This window comes from Dermacentor variabilis, chromosome 3, assembly GCF_050947875.1.
Source record: "Dermacentor variabilis isolate Ectoservices chromosome 3, ASM5094787v1, whole genome shotgun sequence".
Lineage (NCBI taxonomy): Eukaryota > Metazoa > Arthropoda > Arachnida > Ixodida > Ixodidae > Dermacentor > Dermacentor variabilis.
This window is the reverse complement of record NC_134570.1, coordinates 201,303,540-201,328,979: the sequence shown is the minus strand read 5'-3', so window position 1 is coordinate 201,328,979 and position 25,440 is coordinate 201,303,540. Positions and strand designations below refer to the sequence as shown.

The window sequence follows — 25,440 nt, the reverse complement described above, 5'->3', positions numbered from 1 at the left end:
GCAAATGCCACATAACTGGAGACAACAATGGTAATGTCTCTAGTCGCTCGGAGATAGTCAAACTATTTTTTATTCCATCTAATTAACAATTGGTTTTAATCAGTTAATAACCTTCTCAAATATTATAATTAGATGAAAAGCGTCAATGAGAAAAGTGTAGAGCGACATGAAAAACTCACGATATAGCTTTCTGTTGCTCAATACGCGCTACATAAAAGTGTTTTATCGCCGCACAACTGGCCGCTTAAGACGCTTTGCGTAGATTGGTGACCTTCCGTCCGAAACGAAACACCCGCAGATGTAGAAGCAGCCATCGAAGGCGACGGACGTCGTCTCCTCAAAAATAAAATTTGCACCGCAGAGGGATCACTTGGCTGCATGCGCGAAAGGCGGAAATGATGCTGACAAACTTCAGCCACGAGGTCAAACACATCAGCAAAGGCAGAACGATGGCATACAACGAGGAAATTGTGGAAACAAGGAATGTGTTTGTTCACACTGCGATAGTTCTCGAATCAGACTTCGACATCAATCCAAGTCTCCCCATGTGGAAGAAGCAGCCCCTCAAAAGTCTTGTCTGGTGATATGGAGACTGCTTTTCGACGTCATCGAGAATTTGAATGAATATGTGTTTTTAGCGGTGCAAGGGCTAGGTATGGCTAAAGAGGGCCATGCCAGGGTTAATGAATTCACAGTGACGAGATCTATCAAGTTGATGTAACCTTGCTGTCAAGGGACCTAAATATAGTTGCGGTAAAGTGCGTAAAATCTACGTGCAATAAGATTATGTCGATGGCTAATGACGTGGTGCGCTGGGCCTTAACGTGCATAGCGAAAAAATGATGCGATGTGCAAAATATGTCAGGTGCAAAAATTGCCTAGAGCACCATGCCTCACCAGAGCCCTTGAAACACAAGAGCCTGAAAGCATGGGCTACAGAGCACTACTATTGCAGTGGCATCAACTGAAGAGAGGAAGAGCAACAAGTGCGTAGGGCACTAATAATATAATAACGAATACCGGCGACGCAAGGGCATCAAATCATGGATTGAAGACAGCCAGCAGCATCGTCGGGCACGACGCCGCTGCTACCATGCACTGCTCACAACTGCTCTTGTTCCAGGCCACACTGTCATGGGGTGTCCTTTACTGGCTTGCTGGCTCTTTCCCTACGTACTGCGATGGTGCACCGCTGCTTATGCCGGTCGTGCCGCGATCCCTGCTGTGTTTGGACGCAACTGGTCCCTACGTCTGGCACCTCGGATTGGGAGCGAATACTGGCGCCGCAAGTGCATCAAAGCATAAATTGGAACCAGCCACCAGCATCGTCACGCAGGACTCCGCTGCAACCATGCGTTACGCACTGCTCTTGTTCCAGGCCACACTGTCATGGGGCGTCCTTTACTGGCTCTTTGCCTACGCACTTCGATGTTCCACCACTGCTTATGCCGGTAGTGCCGCGATCCCTGCCGTGTTTAGACGCAACTGCTCCCTACGTCTGGCAACGCGGATCGGGAACGAATACCGGCGACGCAAGCACATCAAAGCATATATTGAAGCCAGCCACCAGCATCGTCGGGCATGACATTGCTGCAACCATGCGCTGCTCACAACTCTTCTTGTTGCAGGCCACACTGTCATGGGGCGTCCTTTACTGGATCCTGGCTCTTTCGCTACACACTTCGATGTTCCACCACTGCTTATGCCGGTAGTGCCGCGATCCGTGCCGTGTTTAGACGCAACTGCTCTCTACGTCTGGCAACGCGGATTGGGAACTAATACCGGCGACGCAAGCACATCAAAGCATATATTGAAGCCAGCCACCAGCATCGTCGGGCCCGACACCGCTGCAACCATGCGGTGCTGGCAAATGCTCTTGTTGCAGATCAGTTAATTTAACAGTGCCGCATGTGCAAAAACTAGCAATTGCTGTCATATTGCGGTGTCGTGCCCATTGCAGCTGTCTAGCGCTGAAAAGCTGATATTGTGGCGTTTGCTCTGTGTATTTTCTTCCCTCGTTAACTTGCTTCCCATATTATCGGGAGATGTTGAGTCGAACCTGGCCCAATGAGTAAGAAAGACAAAGTCCTCTGCTTTCGAATCGGCCCTGGAAACAATTCAAAATCTGGAATCAGGGCTGAAGTCAGCTTTTCTTGAAGTTAAGGGTATCAAGGATGAACAAGCGGCTACTAACGATGAAATCAAAAACCTTTTAGCGATAGTCACTGCACTTGAAACTAGTGCAACCATAACTGCTCCCACTGAAGCGGTTCCCCCTCAGAATACCCTGTAGGGTATTTCAAGCCACCTAGAGCGAATAACATACAGATGTGAAGATGCAGAAAACTGATTAATACGATCAAACTTATTATTTTTCGGGTAAGGTGATGATGAAAAAGAAGATTGGGCCACGCATGAAGAAAAGATGATCAAGTTCTGCGAAGAAAATCTCGAACTTGCCACAACCAGTATGCAGTACGAACGGGTTCATTGCCTGGGAAAATATTCTACTGAAAAAACAAACGGTCCATAATCGCAAAATTCTCTTCATTCAAGGACAAGCAAAGTATCCTGTCCAGAGCACGTAAGCTTTAAGGGACAACATTTTCAATTGGTGAAGACTTCACGCCATCAGCAACTATGGCTAGAAGAAAGCTGGTAGGTTTTGCCAGGACATTTGATAAACCTTTTAAGTTGGTGCTCGACAAGCTCTACATAGACAAATAAGTATATGTCTACGATACCGCTAGCGACTAAGTGATACAATCTACCAGATCGCCAGACACGAGCCCCCAAGCTCGTATCCGCTGCATTTCTTGCCGCAAGCAGCCCTCTCGCTCTCAGTGGCCTACACTAACTTCCGAAGTTTGCTTCCAAAACGCAATATACTTGGTGTTATTATGAATTATGGTGACTCAGACATAATAGTACTAACGGAGAGATGGTTGAATCCAGTAATCGACGACAATGAGATTCTGCCAGGAAATAATCTTTACAAAATTTATAGAAACCACCGCATTGATAAGCGCAGTGGGAGTGTACTTATCGCTATTAAAAAAACCCTCATTTCATATTTTATTGACTCCAGGTCGTCTGTCCAGGCTGTGTGGGCTGCTTTTCATGTGTCCTACAGGGTTGTGCTCATTGGGGCCTGTTACCGGACACCAGATTGTAATCATTCCTTTTTGAATGACTTGCCGGACAGTGTTACTAAAGCGTTCCAGCTGTGTCCATATAACCACGTTTTTGTCCTTGGGGATTTTAATTTTCCGCCTATCGACTGGGAACATATGTCCTCCTCATGTCATGCGTCTCTGGAGCTAATCAGTCTAACATCAGATTTTAACCTCTTCCAAATAGTGAGGGTGTCTACACGCGCTTCCAATATCATGGACTTGGTTTTCACAAACGCTGCTGACACAATAATGTCCATTTCAAATATGAGTAGATTTAGTGATCCTAACCTCATTCAACTAGATGTTAGCGTCACGAAGCCCGTGTCAGGCGTAACAACAAAACAAATTTGCGATTATAACAGAGCATATTACGATTCCCAACTGGAAGAATTTTTTTTTCCATGTGGCACTACCTTTACTGAATTGTCGATCCGTAAATGACAACTGGGTACTCTACAGGCAAAAATTAACTGCGTTAGTAGACAGGTACGTCCCGATAGTCTCCATAACTAACAACAGATCCAGCCTTTGGTTCAACAAGTCTCTTCGCAAACTAAGGAATAGAAAGAAGTTTTCGTATGACAGAGCTAAACAAGTGCGCCCGCGGAGGCTTGGCAGATATACAGAATGTTTAAAGAATTGCTCCACAGAGATACCTTCCGCAAAATAAAAAATATTACTCGCAAGACCTACCGGCGCTGCTAACTTCCAATCCCCAAAACTTTTGGCAAACCATATCTCCGACAAGAGATACTAACACCATAACTTTACACGGAACAGATAACATACCTATTTCTACCGCCGATTGCCCCACCGTATTCAGCACGTTTCTTTTTTTCATCTGTTTTCCCTCAGGAGGACTTTTTCAGTATTCCAACTGTTCCCGAACTTTACGACGCATACATGGAACCAATTGTTATCAGTGCTAAATGCGTTAACTTACTCCAAAGTAACCTCAAAGTATCCACTTGAGCCACTATCGACTTTATTTCCAAGATATCAAGAACACCATCGCTGCCTCAAGCAAGATCTTATGTCACATTTTTCAACGATCCCTGGCATCTGGAAAGTTACCCACCGATTGATTAATAGAAAAAATAATACTAATTCACAAATCTGGAGATGTTCTCTCGCCTGACAACTATCGGTCCATATCTTCAACCTGCACACTCGTATGTTGCAAAATGTTTGAGCGCATAATCAGTTCATACTTGCACAACCACCTAGAAGCTCACAATTTATTCTTTTATAAACAGCATGGTTTTAGGAAGGGGTTTTCCTGTGACGCACAATTATTTGAACTAACGACCGACCTGCACTTTAACACGGACTGCAACCTTCAAACTGACCATCTTTCTTGACTTTTCTAAAGCTTGTGAGTGCGTGCCCCACTGCCACCTAAATTCTAAATTATCTGCCCTACGACTTGACTCTTTAACATTATCCTGGATTCGTAATTTTCTTTCTTTTCGAGAACACTTTACAGTTGTTAACAATTTCTCTTCCCCAACTTCTTCTATTACCTCTGGTGTGTCGCAAGGCAGCGTCCTCAGGCCGTTACTGTTCTTAATCGACATGAACGGCTTACCCACCCAGACTACTTCCTCCATGCGCCTTTTGCCGATGGCTGCATAATGTACCGTCCTATTCACATTATTGACGATCACTCGTTACTTGAAGCAGATCTTAACCTTATCGCGAACTGGTGTAACACACGGCTCATGACGCTAAACATTACAAATTGCAAGGTAATGCGCTTCAGCCGAGAATGCGTAAATTCTAAATTATCGTATCACCTTAATAACACTATAGTTTCCCCCACTTCATCATACAAGTACCTTGGTGTTCTTCTTACACAAAATCTTTTATGGATCCCACACATAACTTTTACATGAGCCAAAGCATCACGTTCTCTTGGCTATCTACGACGCAATTTGTGAAATGCCCGACAAACAATCGAAAACTCGCTTTCCAAACATTCATACTCCCACAGTTGGAATTCGCCGCCACAGTTTGGTTCACTCATCAGAATTACCTAATCAATATGACAGAAAGGATAAAAAATAGAGAAGCCTGATTCATATCACGTAACTACGGTGTAAACTCAAGCATTAAAGAAGTCAAATTAGACCTTCTACAGCCGCTTTAGATAGCCGCCGCAAGATCGCTCTTCTGTGCTTATTCCACAAATATATTTAAACTAATAAACGAACCACAAATACAAATACCCCTCTCTTTTTCACGCAGATTACACAATCAGTTCTGTTTCATGCGCATATACGGTAAAGAAATACGTAAACCTCGCGCCATTCGTCTCTGGAAAGGCCTTTCTGACGACAGCCTCCGTGTGTAACCCTGGCACGTTCCGCTGTCAGTTGCTCACGCTTTACCCATTTAATGCCGTTCACGAATGCCCAGTCCAGTTTACCTTATCGCGCATTTTTGCAATGTTGTAGGTATATTTTCATAAACAGTATTTATTTTGTTCTGTTAATGGTAACAAGTGTTAGTGCACCTTCAGGATGCTTTGTATTCCCTGTGCTTTGAATATTGTATAATGCGGCAATCTTTTCATAGCACTGTTCCTGTGTGGAATTTATACTTTTTGTGCCATTACCGTTTGTAATTCCCCCCTTGATTTATGCCCTGCCATAGACCCTGTAAGGTTCTCTTGAATAAATAAATAACTAAATAAATAAATAAATAAATAAATAAGGCGCTGTAACACTTCCTCTAGCCTACGGAAATGGCTGGGAAAATTGCGAGTTAAAATAACCATATCCTCTAAGTAGCAGAGGCACGTTTTCCACTTGAGACCGCGCGAAAGGTTGCCCGCTTGTCCATCAGACGCCTAAATGTCGCCGGGGCGTTGCAAAGCCCGAAAGACATGATACAAAATTCATATAGGTCATCTGGTGTTACAAAAGCGGTTTTAGGTTGTTCCTTTGGTGCCACGGAGACTTGTCACGAGCCACTTCGCAATTCGATAGAAGAGAACTCCGCTCTTTGAAGGCAGTCAAGGGCATCGTCAATTCTCGGTAGAGGGCAAATATGTTATCAAGTTATTCCTTAAGATAATGGTAATCGACAAATACTGTATCGATCCAACCCTTTTTTTAGCAAGAAAAACTAGGGATGCCCACGGGCTATCTAAAGGTTGAATGACGTCGTGCTTGAGCAACTATGCTACTTCCTCTCCGAAAACACGGTGCTCCGTCGCGAATACACGATATCGTTTTTGTCGCAGTGGCACACTGGTACCCGTGTCGATGCCATGAGAAACAGCTGTGTGGCCCAAGAAAACATGATGAATGGTGAAAGAAGAACGGAACATGTCAGAAGGCCTACAAGCTGGGCGCGTTGTGAAGCAGTGAACGTGTCAGTCATGCAGCTATTTACATCGAACTTAGTCGGCTCATTCCTGGAGTTACAGGCCGCTTCGGCGACCTCATCAGTGCTGATGGAGCAAGTTGGCATGGCAATGAGGGCGGCAAGGTAGACATACTTCACGCGGCCAACGCACTCACCACAAAGTAAACTGACGGGACATGAAAATTAGTTTGAGCTGAGTCATCTGCTTACGCCGCCATGAACTTCTGAAAAAAACTAAAGACAGTGCGGAACATTTGCGATGGAAGAAAATGGCAGACGGTATAGAAAGTGCGCTTGTATCAGCAACGACGTTGCATGACACCGTGGCAAGGGCAGATAAGTTTTGTGGACTTGCAGCAAGTTCGACAATGAATACTTGATATTCTGCTTCCCAAGCGTCAATAAGTGGGGCATCGTAAAGGGTATGAAATTTAATTTGAGCAGGGGAACGGTCCATGACGGCTTTACGAGCAAAAAGAAAGTCCAAGCTAAAAATAAAATCGTGCGAACAACAGTAGTGCTGCAAAAGTTCTACAATATAGGGGAAGCCGTTAATCCCAACGTGCGAACTACACGCAGCCACAGATGTGATGCTGTCTGCGCTAGCAGTACGAATTGATACGTTTAACAGTGCATTGCGTTGTAAGTTTTCTGAGCTAATGGAAAAGTTTGGCACTAATAACCGAAACTGCGGCCCCAGTGTCGATGAGGGCGAGCGCAGCGACGCCGTCACCATGTACCTCAGTAACGTTAGCAAGAGAAGAGAGAGGCCTCATTTCTTTCGTGGCTGGCGCAGTTTCTGCTTCTGCAACTGCGGCCATTGGTTTTCTGGTTCCGACGTAGACGGACGACGACGCACCGGCGAAAGCGAGCAGCGTCGAGGAGATGGCGAACGACAGTCAAGAGGGTGGTGGTCGGAGTATGAAGGGGTTCCGAGATGCAGAGCACGATGGGAACAGTGATTTTATATGAATGGACGTTGAAGCTACGATGGCAAGATGATGCGCGGCGACAGTGAAATTGTGCGAGGTGGCCTGGTAGACTACACGCGAAGCTTATTGGATGGTTATGGGGAGTGCGCCATTGTCCATTCTTGTGTGGGTACCTCGGCTGAAGTAAGCGAGCAGCTGGATACCGTGGCACTGCTGATGGGAATGGCACAACGTTCTGAGATGGTGGCCGTGTGAGAACCTCGACATAGCCGAGTGGTGCGTTTACCTCGAAATAGGCAGCGGGAGTCCGCACCAGCGGAGTCTCGCGTACAGAAGGCAGAGCTGCGCACACCGGTTCCTGTATGACCTGGCAAGGTTGGCATGTAAAAGCGAGCGTGGTTGCCGGGCAGTGGACAGCAGAGAAAGCTGATGCGTGACGTCAGCACTGACGAACTCTTTTACATGGCAAAGCAGTGATTCAATATCAGGAGCCGCGGCCATGCTGGAAAGAGTTTTGTTGGACACAGGTGTGGGCCGCGTGACAAGGCGTTGTCGGCAGAGCTCGTCAAAACATTAGCGAAGCTCAATGACATGACAAACAGTGCCAGGTTTTTTGACAGCAGCATATGGAAGGCATGGTCTGAAATGCCCTGCATGGCGTGACAAACCATGTCCGCCTCCCCTATGGCTGGCTGGACATGCCGGCAGAGGTCGACGACGCCCTTTATGTTGCCACTGAACATTTATCCAGTTAACTTGGATCGGCTTCATAGGAGTTCAGCGCGAAGCTTGCTCACGCCAGGGCTGCCAAAAATTTCAGTGATGCTTACTTTGAAGCTAGCCTATGTCAGGAGATTGGCTTCGCGGTTTCATACCACAGCTAGGCGACACCCGTTAAATAAAAGTTCGCGTTGTTAAGCTTCAGGGGACCATAACATTTATTAGTGGTGCAAAGATTCCAGCAAACTTTCGCCTTTCTCATCGGTGCCGCTGAAGATGTCAGGGTCTAGCTGACGCTGGGCACCGGCACATACGATCGCTGGACAAACCGGTAGTGGATAGCAGATAAAGGTTGCGATTGTTGGCGTCGTCAGGAATGACGGATGGCCGAGTATCTCTGGGTAATTACAGAATAGTCGAAAACTGCAGGAACCTCCATTAAAATCTAAAGAGAGGAATGGACCGCACATGAGAGCAGCAGGCAGCGTAGGTAGAGTTTCATCTAGAGCAGCTCAATCAATCTCGAGCTAGCGCCTCTCCGGACAACTGGAATTCCTTTGCACTACAACATATGAATATATATATATATATATATATATATATATATATATATATATATGCAACACAGGAGACCTGGTGGTTGTGCGAAAGTTTGACATCTCGCATTTCTCTTTCACCACTATAGTACAGTAATCGTCCTTGTGCGGTTCGTCACAAGGAGAATGTTGTAGTTGCATGAGCGGATGATATCGTCTTAATCTTCCCACATGAATGATGTCAATCTGGCGCGCCAGTAGGGATACGGTGAGGTTCATGTCGTAGTTTACAACAGAGATTTCGCGCATGAACGTATACGATCCTTCCAATATTGCACTGAATTTACCGCGGTTGAGGTGCCAGTTGTCTCGTATAATACATAGTTCCCCCACTTGAGTCTCTGAGCAAACAAAATTTCTCGTCTTATAGGATCTTGTTCTTTTCTGGTGATATGCCACGGAATCGCGGACCGCCTTTGCACAAGCTTTCTGCAGGTTATGGGCAACTTCGGAGAGGATATGGGGATAAGAAGGTATGCCGCACTTTAGGAAACAGGAACGGTAGCCCATGACCTCGTGGGGTGTTTTGTTGTACTTTTCAAAACGTCACAGAGGAGACCTATCTATAATTGTTGGCGTTCTTCGTTGATATTGAGGTGTAGGCGAGTGACTATGAACTGAATAATGTGCTCAGTTAAGCCATTGAACTGTGGGGTGTTGTGAGCTTGTATAAAGCTGGTGAACGCTGTTGTGTTTGAGGAATCGCTTTAACTTAGTCGGGGTGAATCCTGTGCCGCAGTTGGAAAGGAACTTGCGAAGCTTTCCAGTAATGAAAATACTCTTCAGGCAGGAAATGTAGGCGTCGCAGGTTTCATTTCTGTAGGTAAAAGCCCATACATCACGGGTTGTATGGTCAACAGCAAAGTAAATGTATATTTTGAACGAACCGTATTTGGCAAAACTTCCAGTAGTGCTCATGGTTCGGAAGATGAAATGGTTGTTCTGGTAGTGGTAACGGTTCCAAGGAGCCAGAACATTTGGTTTTCGTTTTATTGCAGCACTTTCAAGTATCACAGTGTCGAAAGTATTCGGAAACGTCGGCGATGATGTCAGGCGAATAATATTGTACGGAGAGAAATTGCAATATCTTCCTTACACCCCATAACCAAGAGCATCACGAGTCTTTTTAAGAACAAAGGACTCCAGAGGAAAAGGAATGTAGACTTTTCGTATTCCTCTGCGCATCCCTAGGGTCATTCCATTCTCAATGGCATGCTTGCAATGCGGTCTGTCGCGGAGTTGCTTTCGCATTTGCTGAGCAGATAGGAGCTGAACAATAGGGTTTCTAGACAGTGCATCCGCTTCGATGTTATTTTTGCCCTTTGGAGCTTGATGTTTACGTAGTACCTAGAAAGCTTCAAGCACCATCGGAACAGACGGCTTCGATGGTTTTTGATGTTTTCAAGCCACTGCATTGAAGCGTGATGCGTGATCACAGTGAAAAGTTTTTCATGAAGATAACAATGTAATATACTAAACATTCAAGATCTATGGCAGCGTACGTAATTTCATGTTACAGTAGCTTGCGTGAATGGTACGCATCTGGACGCTCTCGACCTTCATCATGAGCCTACTTCGAAACGGCACCAACATCGTTTTTGGACGCATCGCAAGAGACCACACAAAGCTTGGCGGCATCGTGGATGGCAAGGATGGGTTCTTTCGTTGCACGTTTCTTAAGTTGTGTGAAAGCCAGTTCGCAGTCAGTCGCCCAGTTCCAGGTGATATCTTTGCCGAGTGGGCGTGCCAGTGGGTGAGCGATTTCACTGAAGCGGGCGATGTACCGACGGTAAACACTGATGGTGTCGAGAAAACACTAAATCTTTAGGGCGTGAGGGCGTGGAAAACCGCAAGATAGCATACACATTGTTTTGTTCCAAAGGAACTGTGTAATTGGAAACTCTGTGTGCCAGGATTCAATGGAGGTTCCTCCAAACTGGCATTTCTTCTATTTCAGTTTTACGCATTCGCTTCTAAAAGCGTTTAGAACGGCATCTAGATGCCTCAGATGCTCGCGGAACGTGTCAGAATACACAACAATGTCAAACAAGTAGTTCGTGACGTGTGTCAAGTGATGAATTGTCACGATCAACTTGACAGCTAGTTTGAAACCGGCTGGAGCGTTCCGGACACCGAAAAGCATGACAAGTCATTCGGAGTGACAAAGGCCGCTTTTAGGATGGCTTCTATAAGCATCCTAACTTGTCAGTAACCTCACGTTATGTCAAACGTCGTGAAGTACGTCGATTTCCCAAGAGAGTAAAGCGTGTTGTCGATGGGAAGGATGTGTTGGTAGTCGATCAATATCACCGCGTTCAGCTTGTGCTAATCTATGGTAAGACGCATGCGTCCTTCCCATTTTTTCTATGCCAGAAGCGTCAGCGCAGGGTGCGGTGTCGGAGACAGTCGTATCGCTCCTTGTGTGAGAAGGTCGTTGATTTTTTTATCTATTTCGACGTTCATAGCATTCATAGGGAGCTTTGCGGATGAGAACATTGTCGTTTAGAGAAATGTGATGGATTTCGCTAGTAATGCACCAAATGTCAGCTTGTGATTTGGAAAAAATATCTTCTTACTTACGTACGACGTGCCTCAATGCCAACATCCGCGTTTCATTTAGATGCACCAAAACGCAAACTGCAACTTCCTGCAAACAAGCCTGCATCCATGATAGCCGTGGAACGGTTTTGTGGGGGAGAGTGCATGTTGGCATTCCTACCAGAGACAAGATCCAGAGACAAGTTAAAGAGATAGGCACTGTCCGAGGCTAGAAGTAGGTCGCTCTTCATGCCTTGTAGATCGTCTGCGTGAATTCCTTTGTGATTTTTCCGATCTGTGTCTTTATATTGGCGCCATCAAATGTTTTCGATGATGTTCCTTCTGAAACATTCATGCATGATTATCTCATTATTTACAGGTGAAAAGCCGAAAGCACTGCCGCGCTGATACATGCCATCGTGGCACCCCTATCAAGAGTATCGTTCACACGGTAACCATTAGTGAATGCATAAAATTTAATTACCAGTTCTCGGTCAGCCTGTTCGTTTGCCTGCTTGGTAGCGAAGGCGGAAATGCTTACGCATGGTGGGCGTTCATTCTTGTACTGCATTTGTCGGGGCAGGCCAACAATTGCCCAATGTCTGCATTCGGACGCGGGTTCTCGTATAGGCGCACTAGGTAAACGCTGATGGGCGTTGTCGCTACCTGCGCGGATCTGCGTGTTTCGACGTGGTAGAACACGCTGTGGTTCAAGTCACTTCATAAATGACTCTACTTGCAGCAGAGCTGAACGCCTAGTCGCTGGTGTAGATGGGTTAAGCCCAGCAAGAGACATCTGCATATCGGCGGGAAGGCTGTCAATGAGTCCTAATAAATGTTGTGCGTGCTTTACGTGGGCAAGGTGTCCCAGACACATTTTTTTTCAGTGTAGTAGTCCTTCAGTCTCAATCTTGGTTTTAACCGACAATAAATGAAATCAGGGAAAGTACCCGTGAGGGTGCTTGTAAAGCGTTGCGTCATGTATTTATTGAAGCTCTCCCAAAATGCGTCCGTGTGAAAAAACTCAGTAAGGTACTACAAGAAGGCGTCACCTTCAAGGTAATCAGAGAAATAGCACAGCTTGTCGCGCTCCATCCATGCAGCGGCCGCAGTCTTAATCTCAAAGAGCCGGAGCCACTTGACAAAGGGGACGTCCTCGGGTGCTCCCTAGCACTTGGGGATGTTTACGGCTTTCTTGGATGTTTTCATGATGTAGGGAAGGGTAGATCCTGTCGATCAGTGTAACGCAGGAGACATGGAGTGCCTGGGAATCTCTATCTTTACTTGACACCGCCTTTTCCCCTTTCACATCATTGCCCTGCACCATCCTCCTGCGGGTCATCATACACGCACACCCATATATCTATATATATATATATATATTCATTTTAGCCCATCCCACAGAGAACCAGCTTACTATAATTGAAAAAACAGGCGCCAGAATCAATTTATTGCACACGCAGTGATTTGTTTATATAAATTGTTATACATAACAAGCGATTATCAATTATGAATTATTTGAACGATAGAAGGCACGATTGATCCCCTTACCATCAGCCTTTAAAATACAAGGTGGCTATGAAACCGGCCCAGCAAGGTTGTTTTCGAGTATGAACATTCACACCGGACTGTCATTGTTTGTTTGCGTATAGGCGAGAGCACCCATATTGACTATTTTTCGGGATGCCACATGCTTCTTACCAACTAGCAGTCTCATACAGACGCACGCTAAGATCTCATCAATGAAATGCGCCATCATGCATACATGCTAATAACTTTTCAGAAGCTGCAATTCAGGCATAGCTTTCGGTGTCGTACGCGATACTCTTTACCATGTATACACTCGGTAACACTCACAATGCTACAAGATGCCTAGTGCACATAGGTGGTAGCTGTCAATTCTGGGGTATCACGACATCGCTATCGCAAAAGCATTTCATTTCCGTTCTATTCCCGTTGTAGAAAGAATCACGGACGTACGCTTTGGTGTGATTAGGTAGTGCGTGTTTTCTTGGAATATTTGATACCACGGCCACAACCAAATCACACTTAAAAAATATTCTAAAAGAATACGCGAATCATAGTTACACCAGATGTAGAACGACAATTTATTTTCGTCACCGGCATGTAAAGGCTTTACACTTACCTTTTAGTCAACCTAGCAGTAAAACTATTAACCAGGAGCTCGCAACGAACCGCCCTTCGAAGTGGAGGGAATCGCGACGTCGATGAGCTGATTTTTCCTATTACTTCTCCAAGGAGTCTGCAAAAGAAAAGCTATAATTGGGTACTCCAAGAAATCACATTGCTGGAAGTGATTGATTCAAGTATATTTATGAACATATGCATATAAGTAGAAATAGCCGTGAACATGGTGACTAACGTAGATGCTGTATGGTCCGTTCGAGCAATAAGATTTCTGAAACCTTTATTTCGATAACTCTTGCAGTTTCTTTGTAAATTTTTTAATCTCTTCCTTCTGTCAAAACAACTTCATCATAGAAGGGTGACTTCGCAAGTTGTATTTCTTACTAAATTGGGCAAACAGGAGAACTGTAAGAAAGCTTCATTTCTGAAAGTAAGAATTCAACCTATAAATTAAGCAATATCACTTAAAGGAGTGCACGTACGTGGTATTATGATACAGCACTTAGGTCAATACATTTATTCTTATATATTTATTTTCGTAGTGCGCGGACATTCGGGAATGCGTATTTCGTAGAAAGCAGCCTGTTCTGCAATGTTGTACCGCTAACAGTATTAGGAGGCTCACATGTTTCTTACAACTTGATAACAAGCAGCGGGCTGAGTCTAAAGCTTCTGTAATGCATAGTGTTTAATTAGAGTATATTGCCAATTTACATCTTTATGTCTGCGACGGTTCTCTGTTTACACTATGTAAACACAGAAGCTTGTAAAAGCAGAAACATTGAATGCACGTTTATATTTTATCACTAAATAAATAAATAAATAAATAAATAAATAAATAAATAAATAAATAAATAAATGAAAACATTCCTAAATGTATTTCCAGGCCTCATAAGGTATACTCAAAATTTTAACAGTAGTGTTATAAATGTCCCTTTTTGAGCACTAAACAAATTAAATATCCGAAATATATCCCGAGCACTGATGACTTGGATGCTAAATATTCACATTAGTAGGTACCAAAAAAAGAACTCCATGATATCGATGCTTCTAATTTCATGTAGACCATTTCAAACAGAACTCATAGTCTAAACCACGGAAAGACAGTTCATGAAGGACCGGATGACTTTAGGTGGTGAATCAAGCATTTCCAGAAAACACGTTTAGATTTTGCTATACCATAAAACATACGTGTTGGACACTTCTGCCGTTCCTTCAGTAATAAGGACGCGCCTGAGTAAGCTGCAATGCCGCCCTACTCTTGCCGCCATTCATTTGTAGTCCTCGGTGCAATTACAGCCCCATTTTGATTCTGCTTAGTGTGATAGAGTATTGTCAGGTTATGACAACAGGTAACAAGACTTAACAAGGTATGGCACGGTTCCCTTTGTTTTCTTATTGAGAGACTGTGTTTACGCTCAGCCGGTTGTTCGAAATAGCACACCTACTCAATCTTTCCAGACCCCACGTCGTGCGCAGAATATAAAATTGGCCATTATCACTGTGCGCGGGAATCCAGAAAAGGCGAATGCGTTTCCTGCTGGCATTCCTCATTTTGTATAAGAGCTACTGCCCGTTGTGGCCAAGCAGGGTTGCTTGCACTCATATTTTGGCTTGGCTTTCTGGTTAAATAGTTTGCTACACGTTCCATCACACTCACCATATACGCATTCGTTCCCAGTTCCTCAATATAACTCGTTGCGTTTGTGGGATATTTTTGTCCGTCAATCTCGGGATCAAGTTTGCGGGTGTTACCGACCGCGAAACCTCAAGCCCGCTCTTTATTACGCGTCTCGTCAATCCTTAATTAGTAAAGAGCGAGATTACTTCGTATGTATGCCATTTGCGCAGCGCTATCGAAACCTTGTTCACAAATGGCGGCGAACAGCGCAAAAGCACAGATAGCGAGGCGTCTTCTAGCAGGATTCACGAGCTTTGTCGTTTGACCAGTTTAGGAAAAGTTGTTGCAAATAGTAGAAAGCTGAACCAGAAGAAACCAGAATGGCAAAATGAAAAGAAACGAGCAGCAATTATTCCGCATTTGCATGACATCTCCCATCTGTTGAAAAACATCGGGTCGAGATATGGTGTCGATGTAGTCTAATGAGCCCCATGCAAAGTCGGACGCATATATATAGGATGACGGATGAACGTCTTAGCGGTTCACCAAATAAAAAGTCGCAGTTTCGCGCGAACGAAAAAGCAGCGATTGCTATAGCAATCGAGTAGACAGGTATACGAACAAAGGATAGTAGTTTCATAGACGTTAAACACTTATAAACATTCGCTAACTATCAAATCGCTGTCAGCGTGACGCAGAACAATAACAAAAACGCAGGCGCGCAGAGGCAAAGATGGGCACATCTCCCTGGAGGACGGAACGCACTCGCTATCAATATGCTGTCGCGAGAAAGCATCGCAGCAGCAGCGAGATAATTAGCCTTCGTGCTCCCTCTCGCTTCAGCATGAACTAAGCGGCCATAACACAGTGCCAATGAAGCTATGAGCTTGCGGTAGACCTGGATTCTGTACTCATCGCAGATCGCTTTCAAGAGAGGGCCCCGTGGCCGCGCGGTATGCTGAAGCCACCGAAGTACAATGCCCCCTGCCCTCCCCTCCGCTGCCCCCCCCCCAATGCCTTGTGCGTGACGGAACACGGCACGCTTCCTCCCCGCTTTACGCCTTTGCGCGCGCGAGATTGAGCTCATTGAGCTTCCATCGTTGGCTCACCTGCACACGCTTTCACTTACAGCATGCGGCCACGCCCGTTATGGACCATGTAACTTATACGGAACATCACTCCGACGCCGACATCAGAAACGCGTCTGGGGAAATACCGACTGTCACCACCACTGCTGTGCTACCAAGCTCACGTCCCAGAGCGAAAGCTCCGAAACCTGAGCTACGTCCTAGCACCGCGTCCGCTGAACCTGAGCCTGGCCGTTTCTCTCCACCTTGAACCATGCTGTGCTGCTGAACCCAGGCCAGCTCCTTGGATATTGGTGCGTCGTGAGCCGACAACCAACGGGGCTCATCGCCGTCGCGGAGCTCCTAAGCCGGAAGGCTGACTGTTTCATTGTGATGGTCGCTGCGTAGAACAAGAGCTTATGTTTATTGTTAAGTATCTTCTGTGTTAGTACCATGTGCCTTGTTTTCGGTATAAACGTCTCTCTGTGTATCTGGCTGCCTCCTTCGTGCGTCTGCACGACTTATGCCCGCATTCAAGCCCCAAAGATGCATTCGTTGTCATACATACGTCCCATTACCTCTGGCGTCACTCCTTCACCGTCACTCCATCTTCGTCATCAGATCCCCGTCGTACCATCGATTTCACTGCAACGTCGTCACACGGTCGCTGTCGTACCATTGTCGCATGCCGTCGTCAACACTTCATCGTACTAACCTGAGAAAAGTCATCCTGTGGCCATAATGCCGGCTTCTTTATTCTATCGTAATCACGCTGTCGTTATAACGCCGCCGGAGTCATTCCATTCTCGTCACTCTATCTTGGTAACTTGATTCTTCTGATGCCGTCGTGATTATACCATCGTCGTCGTACTTTTTTATATACAGTGGTCATCACAGTATTCATGTCAGGCACTCATACCATTGTCGTCATACCGTAGTCATGTCATCGCATTCATTGCATCGTTGTCGTGCCGGCTGTATCACACAGCCGTCGTCATAGAATTGATTTATACCGTCGCCCCCGTGTCGCTTACGTTCGTAATCACTTGAGTAAACACATCTCGTGGTCGCCGTGCCATCGTTGTTATAAGGGCTTCATCATTCCTTTGGCGTCATTCCTTCTTCATAATTCTATCGTAATCGCGCTGTCGTCATTTAATTGGGATTATGCCACCATTGTTATGCCATCATTATTGCGACCTCGTCATTCACCCGTTTTCATGCATTCGTTGATGACATCATGATCGTTAAATCGCCTTGAATCCGGCTTCGTTATTCAGTTCTCGCACTATCATCGCTACACCATCGTCGACATACACTCGTCGTAATCCCATTTTCCTCATGCCGTCGTGATGCGCTGTTGTCGTTATTGTATCGTCTTATTTCGATAATCATAATCTCGTTGTCCGCATTCGTTGATCCAGTGACTTCATTCTTTCTTTGATATCACTGTCGTCACTGCATCGTTGACAAAAATTTCTCGTTTTCCATACTGCTCCTGGGCTGCTGTGGCAAGCGGTTGTCCTAGAAAAGGGGGCTGATGCCATAGAAAACTCATATCCCATATAGCCGATGCAACGGAATTACTATAACAGCTAGCACTTATTCGAAATAACTGGTATCTTCAGCACTGCGGAGGCATCATATATTGCTTGAATTCTAGACACATTACCGCCGACATTCATCGTGCAATAGGTTCTCCTTAATCTTTCTATTCTGAAAAGCGAATTACTTAGCATGCTAGAAACAATCCAAAACTGTCTCCCTAGATTTATTCTCTATTAGTACATCCACCGTACCACTATTACCAGCCTCAAATGATAACTTCATCTTACGGCACACGCCTCTCGTCGTACGATAGAGCAGGCCTCTTCATCTTTCACAAGTCCTTTCACTCTATAGCACCAAACAACGATTTCATTCCTCCTGCGCATCGCCTATCAAACAGCAGTCATCAAAGCCATGTTTGCTCTCCAGGAGCCAGCACGAGCACACATATAGAACCTATATTCTTACGCACTGCCCACTACTGCAAAGCCTTTGCAGGGCGCATCACTTTGACAAATGGTCACCCTCCGTTCAGATACGCCACCGAAGAGCCTTTCATGTTACGCACAATTACTGTGCTCGTGGCCACCACTCACTTAATGCCTCACATGGGGGCGGTATCTTATCCATTCATATATACAGATAACTGCAGCAGAAAGGATGTTCCACATCCGCCACCAAGGTTTATGAGTGGTGGGGCTGGCTAACACTCCCTTAATTCTAGTAGTTGCGTATAAACAACCCAGAAAGTGGACAGAAAACACCCCTGCGGTAACTCAACTGCTGGAGCATCGCACGCATAATGCGAAGGCGTGAGAATGTTCTCAACCTGCGGCATGTTGGATTTCCATTAATTTACAATTTCTGTAATTGAATTAGAAAGTGCAAGTATGTACCCCTGTGTTTTCCTTGGTGTCCTTGTTTCTAGGCTTCTTATATATATATATATATATATATATATATATATATATATATATATATATATATATATATATATATATATATATATATATATATATATATATATATATATATATCATCATCAGCCTAGTTACGCCCACTGCAGGGCAAAGGCATCTCCCATACTTCTCCAACTACCCCGGTCATGTACAAATTGTGGCCATGTTGTCCCTGCAAACGTCTTAATTTCATCCGCCCACCTAACTTTCTGCCGCCCCCTGCTACGCTTCCCTTCCCTTGGAAACCAGTCCGTAACCCTTAATGACCATCGGTTATCTTCCCTCCTCATTACATGCATATCCTGCCCATGCCCATTTCTTTTTCTTGATTTCAACTAAGATGTCGTTTACCCGCGTTTGTTGCCTCACCCAATCTGCTCTTTTCTTATCCCTTAACGTTACACCCATCATTCTTCTTTCCATAGCTCGTTGCGTCGTCCTCAATTTCAGCAGAACCCTTTTCGTAAGCCTCCAGGTTTCTGCCCCATATGTGAGTACTGGTAACACACAGCTGTTATACACTTTCCTCTTGAGGGATAGTGGCAACCTGCTGTTCATGATTTGAGAATGTCTGCCAAACGCACCCCAGCCCATTCTTATTCTTCTGGCTATTTCAGTCTCATGATCCGGATCCGTGGTCACTACCTGCCCTAAGTAGATGTATTCCCTTACCACTTCCAGTGCTTCGCTACCTATCGTAAACTGCTGTTCTCTTCCGAGACTGTTAAACGATACTTTAGTTTTCTGCAGATTAATTTTCAGACCCACCCTTCTGCTTTGCCTCTCCAGGTCAATGAGCATACATTGCAATTGGTCTCCTGAGTTACTAAGCAAGGCAATATCATCAGCGAATCGCGAGTTGCTAAGGTATTCTCCATCAACTTTTATCCCCAATTCTTCCCACTCCAGGCCTCTGAATACCTCTTGTAAACATGCTGTGAATAGCATTGGAGATATCGTATCTCCCTGTCTGACGCCTTTCTTTATAGGGATTTTGTTGCTTTCTTTGTGGAGGACTACGGTGGCTGTGGAGCCGCTATAGATATCTTCCAGTATTTTTAAATATGGCTCATCTACACCCTGATTCCGTAATGCCTCCATAACTGCTGAGGTTTTGACTGAATCAAACGCTTTCTCGTAACCAATGAAAGCTATATATAAGGGTTGGTTATATTCTGCACATTTCTCTATCACTTGATTGAGAGTGTGAATATGGTCTATTGTTGAGTAGCCTTTACGGAATCCTGCCTGGTCCTTTGGTTGACAGAAGTCTAAGGTGCTTCTGATTCTATTTGCGATTACCGTAGTAAATACTTTGTAGGCAACGGACAGTAAGCTGATCGGTCTATAATTTTTCAAGTCTTTGGCGTCCCCTTTCTTATGGATTAGGATTATGTAAGCGTTCTTCCAAGATTCAGTACACTCGAGGTTATGAGACATTGCGTATACAGGGTCGCCAGTTTCTCTAGAACAATCTGACCACCATCCTTCAACAAATCTGCTGTTACGCGATACTCCCCAGCTGCCTTCCCCCTTTTCATAGCTCCTAAGGCTTTCTTTACTTCTTCTGGCGTTACCTGTGGGATTTCGAATTCCTCTAGGCTATTCTCTCTTCCACTATCGTCGTGGGTGCCACTGGTACTGTATAAATCTCTATAGAACTCCTCAGCCACTTGAACTATCTCATCCATATTAGTAACGATATTGCCGGCTTTGTCTCTTAACGCACACCTCTGATTCTTGCCTATTCCTAGTTTCTTCTTCACTGTTTTTAGGCTTCCTCCGTTCCTGAGAGCCTGTTCAATTCTATCCATATTATAGTTTCTGATGTCCGCTGTCTTACGCTTGTTGATTAACTTAGAAAGCTCTGCCAGTTCTATTCTAGCTGTAGGGTTAGAGGCTTTCATACATTGGCGTTTCTTGATCAGATCTTTCGTCTCCTGCGATAGCTTACTGGTTTCCTGTATAACGGCGTTACCACCGACTTCTATTGCGCACTCCTTAATGATGCCCATGAGATTGTCGTTCATTGCTGCAACACTAAGGTCCTCTTCCTGAGTTAAAGCCGAGTACCTGCTCTGTAGCTTGATCCGGAATTCCTCTAGTTTCCCTCTTACCGCTAACTCATTGATTGGCTTCTTGTGTACCAGTTTCTTCCGTTCCCTCCTCAAGTCTAGGCTAATTCGAGTTCTTACCATTCTATGGTCACTGCAGCGTACCTTGCCGAGCACGTCAACATCTTGTATGATGCCAGGGTTCGCGCAAAGTATGAAGTCTATTTCATTTCTAGTCTCACCATTCGGGCTCCTCCACGTCCACTTTCGACTAACCCGCTTGCGGAAAAAGGTGTTCATTATCCGCAAATTATTCTGTTCTGCAAACTCTACTAATAATTCTCCTCTGCTATTCCTTTAGCCTATGCCAAATTCCCCCCAATGACTTTTCTCCAGCCTGCTTCTTGCCTACCCTGGCATTGAAGTCGCCCATCAGTATAGTGTATTTTGTTTTGACTTTACCCATCGCCGATTCCACGTCTTCATAAAAGCTTTCGACTTCCTGGTCATCATGACTGCATGTAGGGGCATAGACTTGTACCACCTTCAATTTGTACCTCTTATTAAGCTTCACAACAAGACCTGCCACCCTCTCATTAATGCTATAGAATTCCTGTATGTTACCAGCTATTTCCTTATTAATCAGGAATCCGACTCCTAGTTCTCGTCTCTCTGCTAAGCCCCGGTAACACAGTACATGCCCGCTTTTTAGCACTGTATATGCTTCTTTTGTCCTCCTAACCTCACTGAGCCCTATTATATCCCATTTACTACCCTCTAATTCCTCCGATAACACTGCTAGACTCGCCTCACTAGATAGCGTTCTAACGTTAAACGTTGCCAGGTTCAGATTCCAATGGCGGCCTGTCCGGAGCCAGGTATTCTTAGCACCCTCTGCAGCGTCACAGATCTGACCGCCGCCGTGGTCAGTTGCTTCGCGGCTGCTGGGGACTGAGGGCCGGGGTTTGATTGTTGTATTCATATAGGAGGTTGTGGCCAAGTACTGCACCAGGGTGGCCACTCCTGCTCTGGTGAGAGAGTGCGTTACCGGTTCTGGTCACCGGGATCAGGCCGCACTCCAGGCCTGTTTGTGCAATTTTCTCAACACACATTTTTTTTGTATATTCCGGTCGAGAATTGCGCGGCACCGGGATTTGAATCACGGTCCTTTTGCACTGGAGACGGATACTCTACCGTCCCCGCAGGAGTTAAATTAAAAATGGGATTATGGGGTTTTGCGTGACAAAACCACTTTCTGATTATGCACGCCGTAGTGGAGGACTCCGAAAATTTCGACCACCTGGGGTTCTTTAACGTGCACCAAATTCTAAGTACACGGGTGTTTTCGCATTTCGCCCCCATCGAAATGCGGCCGCCGTGGCCGGGGTCTGATCCCGCGACCTCGTGCTCAGCAGTCTAAGATCATAACCACTGAGCAACCACGGCGGCTCCCGCAGGAGTTGTACGCCTCATTTAACCTACAGTGGTGCCCTATTTGATCAGTCAAGGTGGGCCAATCTGAGCTCGGTCATACCGCATGGATGGCACTCGGCTAGAGAACCTGGTATTTATGACCTGCACATGTGTGGCCACACATAATTGAGGATATATAATTTTTTTAGGAGGGTTTCCGTACAGTGATAAAATGAAGGAAAAGACATTAAAAAGAAAGAAAAAAAGGGGGAAAAGGAACATAACTTGTGATTTGAACTCGTGATCCTTCAATGTTGCCCGGAAAGGTAGCTCAGTCGGTTGGTTCGTCTAGCCAGTGGTTACTTTCAAGCGCCATAGCTCCTGCTCCGAGCCTCATACTTATGTGGAAAGGGGCTGATGTTGTCCGAGACAGTCGATTTTCAGTCGAAGGCATAATTTCTTGCAGAAATAGCCGCCAGAGGAGCAGCGTGAACTCGAGCGGCTTTAGAGACTAGGAAAATTGCCTTAAAATATTTAGACTTGAGGGGAAGCTTCGTTATCAAACTATAACACGGCAATCAGCACTCGAATACGACGAGAGAAATAATTGAGACGTGGAAAATTCCCTTGAATTAAATCTGGTTTGAGAGACAAATGCTTGTATGTATTGAATCTCTTAAAAGATGAGGGGGGAAATATGCGCTCACCGAGAGGGTATCGTCAGCACGGGACCACCACCAGGCACCTTACGAAGATGTGGAGAGCTTCGCGGCGGGAACGAAGCCTCCCCTCTCCGCCGGCCAAGCGTGGAAAACACGCTTTCCGATCGCTCAAGGTAGCGCAGGCATAGTATAGCTCTAGCGTCTAGGAAAAGCTTTAACAGGTGCGAGGGCGGCACGCATAGCGTGGGAAGCTAGCCGCTGGAATAGCTATCTCAAGTACTGCTGCTGGCGAGGGCGAAATACCTTCGTGTAATTATAATAACCCTAATAGGACTTCTTTCAAAGAAAAAAAAAGAAAAAAAGGAAACGGCTTTTAGAAGGCTATACTTCGAGAGCTTTGACTGATGCTTTTCTATATATATGTATTCATCTCATCTATGGGATCGCATGCGCGCGCTGTTGCTTTGTCTCTACGTGTAGTAGTTAAGAGAGCCAGTTTAAGGGCGGAGAAGAAGGAAGGAGAGGAAAGCAATATTGCAGCGCTGTGGTTTTAAAGCGCAACCGTGGTAGGGAAACGGAAGGCGATATAAGCATGCGTGTCCATGATACGCACACGACAAACTGCCTTACAATAATTAGACTTGAGGGTAAGCTTCGTTAACAAACTATAACACGGCAATCAGCACTCGAATATAATTATAACCCTAATAATAATTGTAAATATTCATCTCATCTATAGGATCTAACGCGCGCGCTGTTTCTTTGTCTCTGCGTGTAGTAGTTACGAGAGCCAGTTTAAGGGCGGAGAAGAGGGAAGAAAAGGAAAGTCTCTGAAGCAAACTTGCAGCGCCGTGGTTTTAAAGCGCAACCGTGGTAGAGAAACGGAAGGCGATATAAGCGTGCGTGGCCATGATACGTGCACGACAAACTGCCTTACAATATTTAGACTTGAGGGGAAGCTTCGTTAACAAACTATAACACGGCAATCAGCACTCGAATACGACGAGAGAAATTATTGAGACGTGGAAAATTCCCTTGAAATAAATCTGGATTGCGAGACAAATGCTTGTATGTATTGAATCTCTTAAAAGATGAGGGGGGAAATATGCGCTCACCGAGAGGGCATCGTCAGCACGAGACCACCACCAGGCACCTTACGGAGATGTGGAGAGCTTCGCGGCCGGAACGAAGCCTCCCCTCTCCGCCGGCCAAGCGTGGAAAACGCGCTTTCCGATCGCTCAAGGTTGCGCAGGCATAGTATAGCTCTAGCGTCTAGGAAAAGCTTTAACAGGTGCGAGGGCGGCACGCATAGCGTGGGAAGCTAGCCGCTGGAATAGCTATCTCAAGTACTGCTGCTGGCGAGGGCGAAATACCTTCGTGTAATTATAATAACCCTAATAGGACTTCTTTCAAAGAAAAAAAAAGAAAAAAAGGAAACGGCTTTTAGAAGGCTATACTTCGAGAGCTTTGACTGATGCTTTTCTATATATATGTATTCATCTCATCTATGGGATCGCATGCGCGCGCTGTTGCTTTGTCTCTACGTGTAGTAGTTAAGAGAGCCAGTTTAAGGGCGGAGAAGAAGGAAGGAGAGGAAAGCAATATTGCAGCGCCGTGGTTTTAAAGCGCAACCGTGGTAGGGAAACGGAAGGCGATATAAGCATGCGTGTCCATGATACGCACACGACAAACTGCCTTACAATAATTAGACTTGAGGGTAAGCTTCGTTAACAAACTATAACACGGCAATCAGCACTCGAATATAATTATAACCCTAATAATAATTGTAAATATTCATCTCATCTATAGGATCTAACGCGCGCGGTGTTTCTTTGTCTCAGCGTGTAGTAGTTAAGAGAGCCAGTTTAAGGGCGGAGAAGAGGGAAGGAAAGGAAAGTCTCTGAAGCAAACTTGCAGCGCCGTGGTTTTAAAGCGCAACCGTGGTAGAGAAACGGAAAGGCGATATAAGCATGCGTGGCCATGATATGCACATGACAAACTGCCTTACAATATTTAGACTTGAGGGGTAGTTTCGTTAACAAACTATAACACCGCAATCAGCACTCGAATATAATTATAACCCTAATAATAATTGTAAATAGTCATCTCATCTATAGGATCTAAAGCGCGCGCTGTTTCTTTGTCTCTGCGTGTAGTAGTTAAGAGAGCCAGTTTAAGGGCGAAGAGGGAAGGAAAGGAAAGTCTCTCAAGCAAACTTGCAGCGCCGTGGTTTTAAAGCGCAACCGTGGTAGAGAAACGGAAGGCGATATAAGCGTGCGTGGCCATGATACGTACACGACAAACTGCCTTACAATATTTAGACTTGAGGGGAAGCTTCGTTAACAAACTATAACACGGCAATCAGCACTCGAATACGACGAGAGAAATTATTGAGACGTGGAAAATTCCCTTGAAATAAATCTGGTTTGCGAGACAAATGCTTGTATGTATTGAATCTCTTAAAAGATGAGGGGGGAAATATGCGCTCACCGAGAGGGCATCGTCAGCACGAGACCACCACCAGGCACCTTACGGAGATGTGGAGAGCTTCGCGGCCGGAACGAAGCCTCCCCTCTCCGCCGGCCAAGCGTGGAAAACGCGCTTTCCGATCGCTCAAGGTTGCGCAGGCATAGT

At 45.4% G+C, this 25,440-nt stretch overlaps 1 protein-coding gene across 1 annotated transcript in view; it reads right to left on the bottom strand.

Annotated features, from left to right (window-relative positions):
- Positions 1–25,440, bottom strand: part of LOC142574989 (ATP-binding cassette sub-family C member 2-like) — a 226,578-nt gene that overhangs the window by 94,559 nt on the left and 106,579 nt on the right. The window contains exon 6 of the mRNA XM_075683964.1: positions 13,481–13,597. Within this exon, the coding sequence (XP_075540079.1) occupies positions 13,481–13,597 (117 nt within the window). The remainder of the gene's footprint in view (positions 1–13,480; positions 13,598–25,440) is intronic.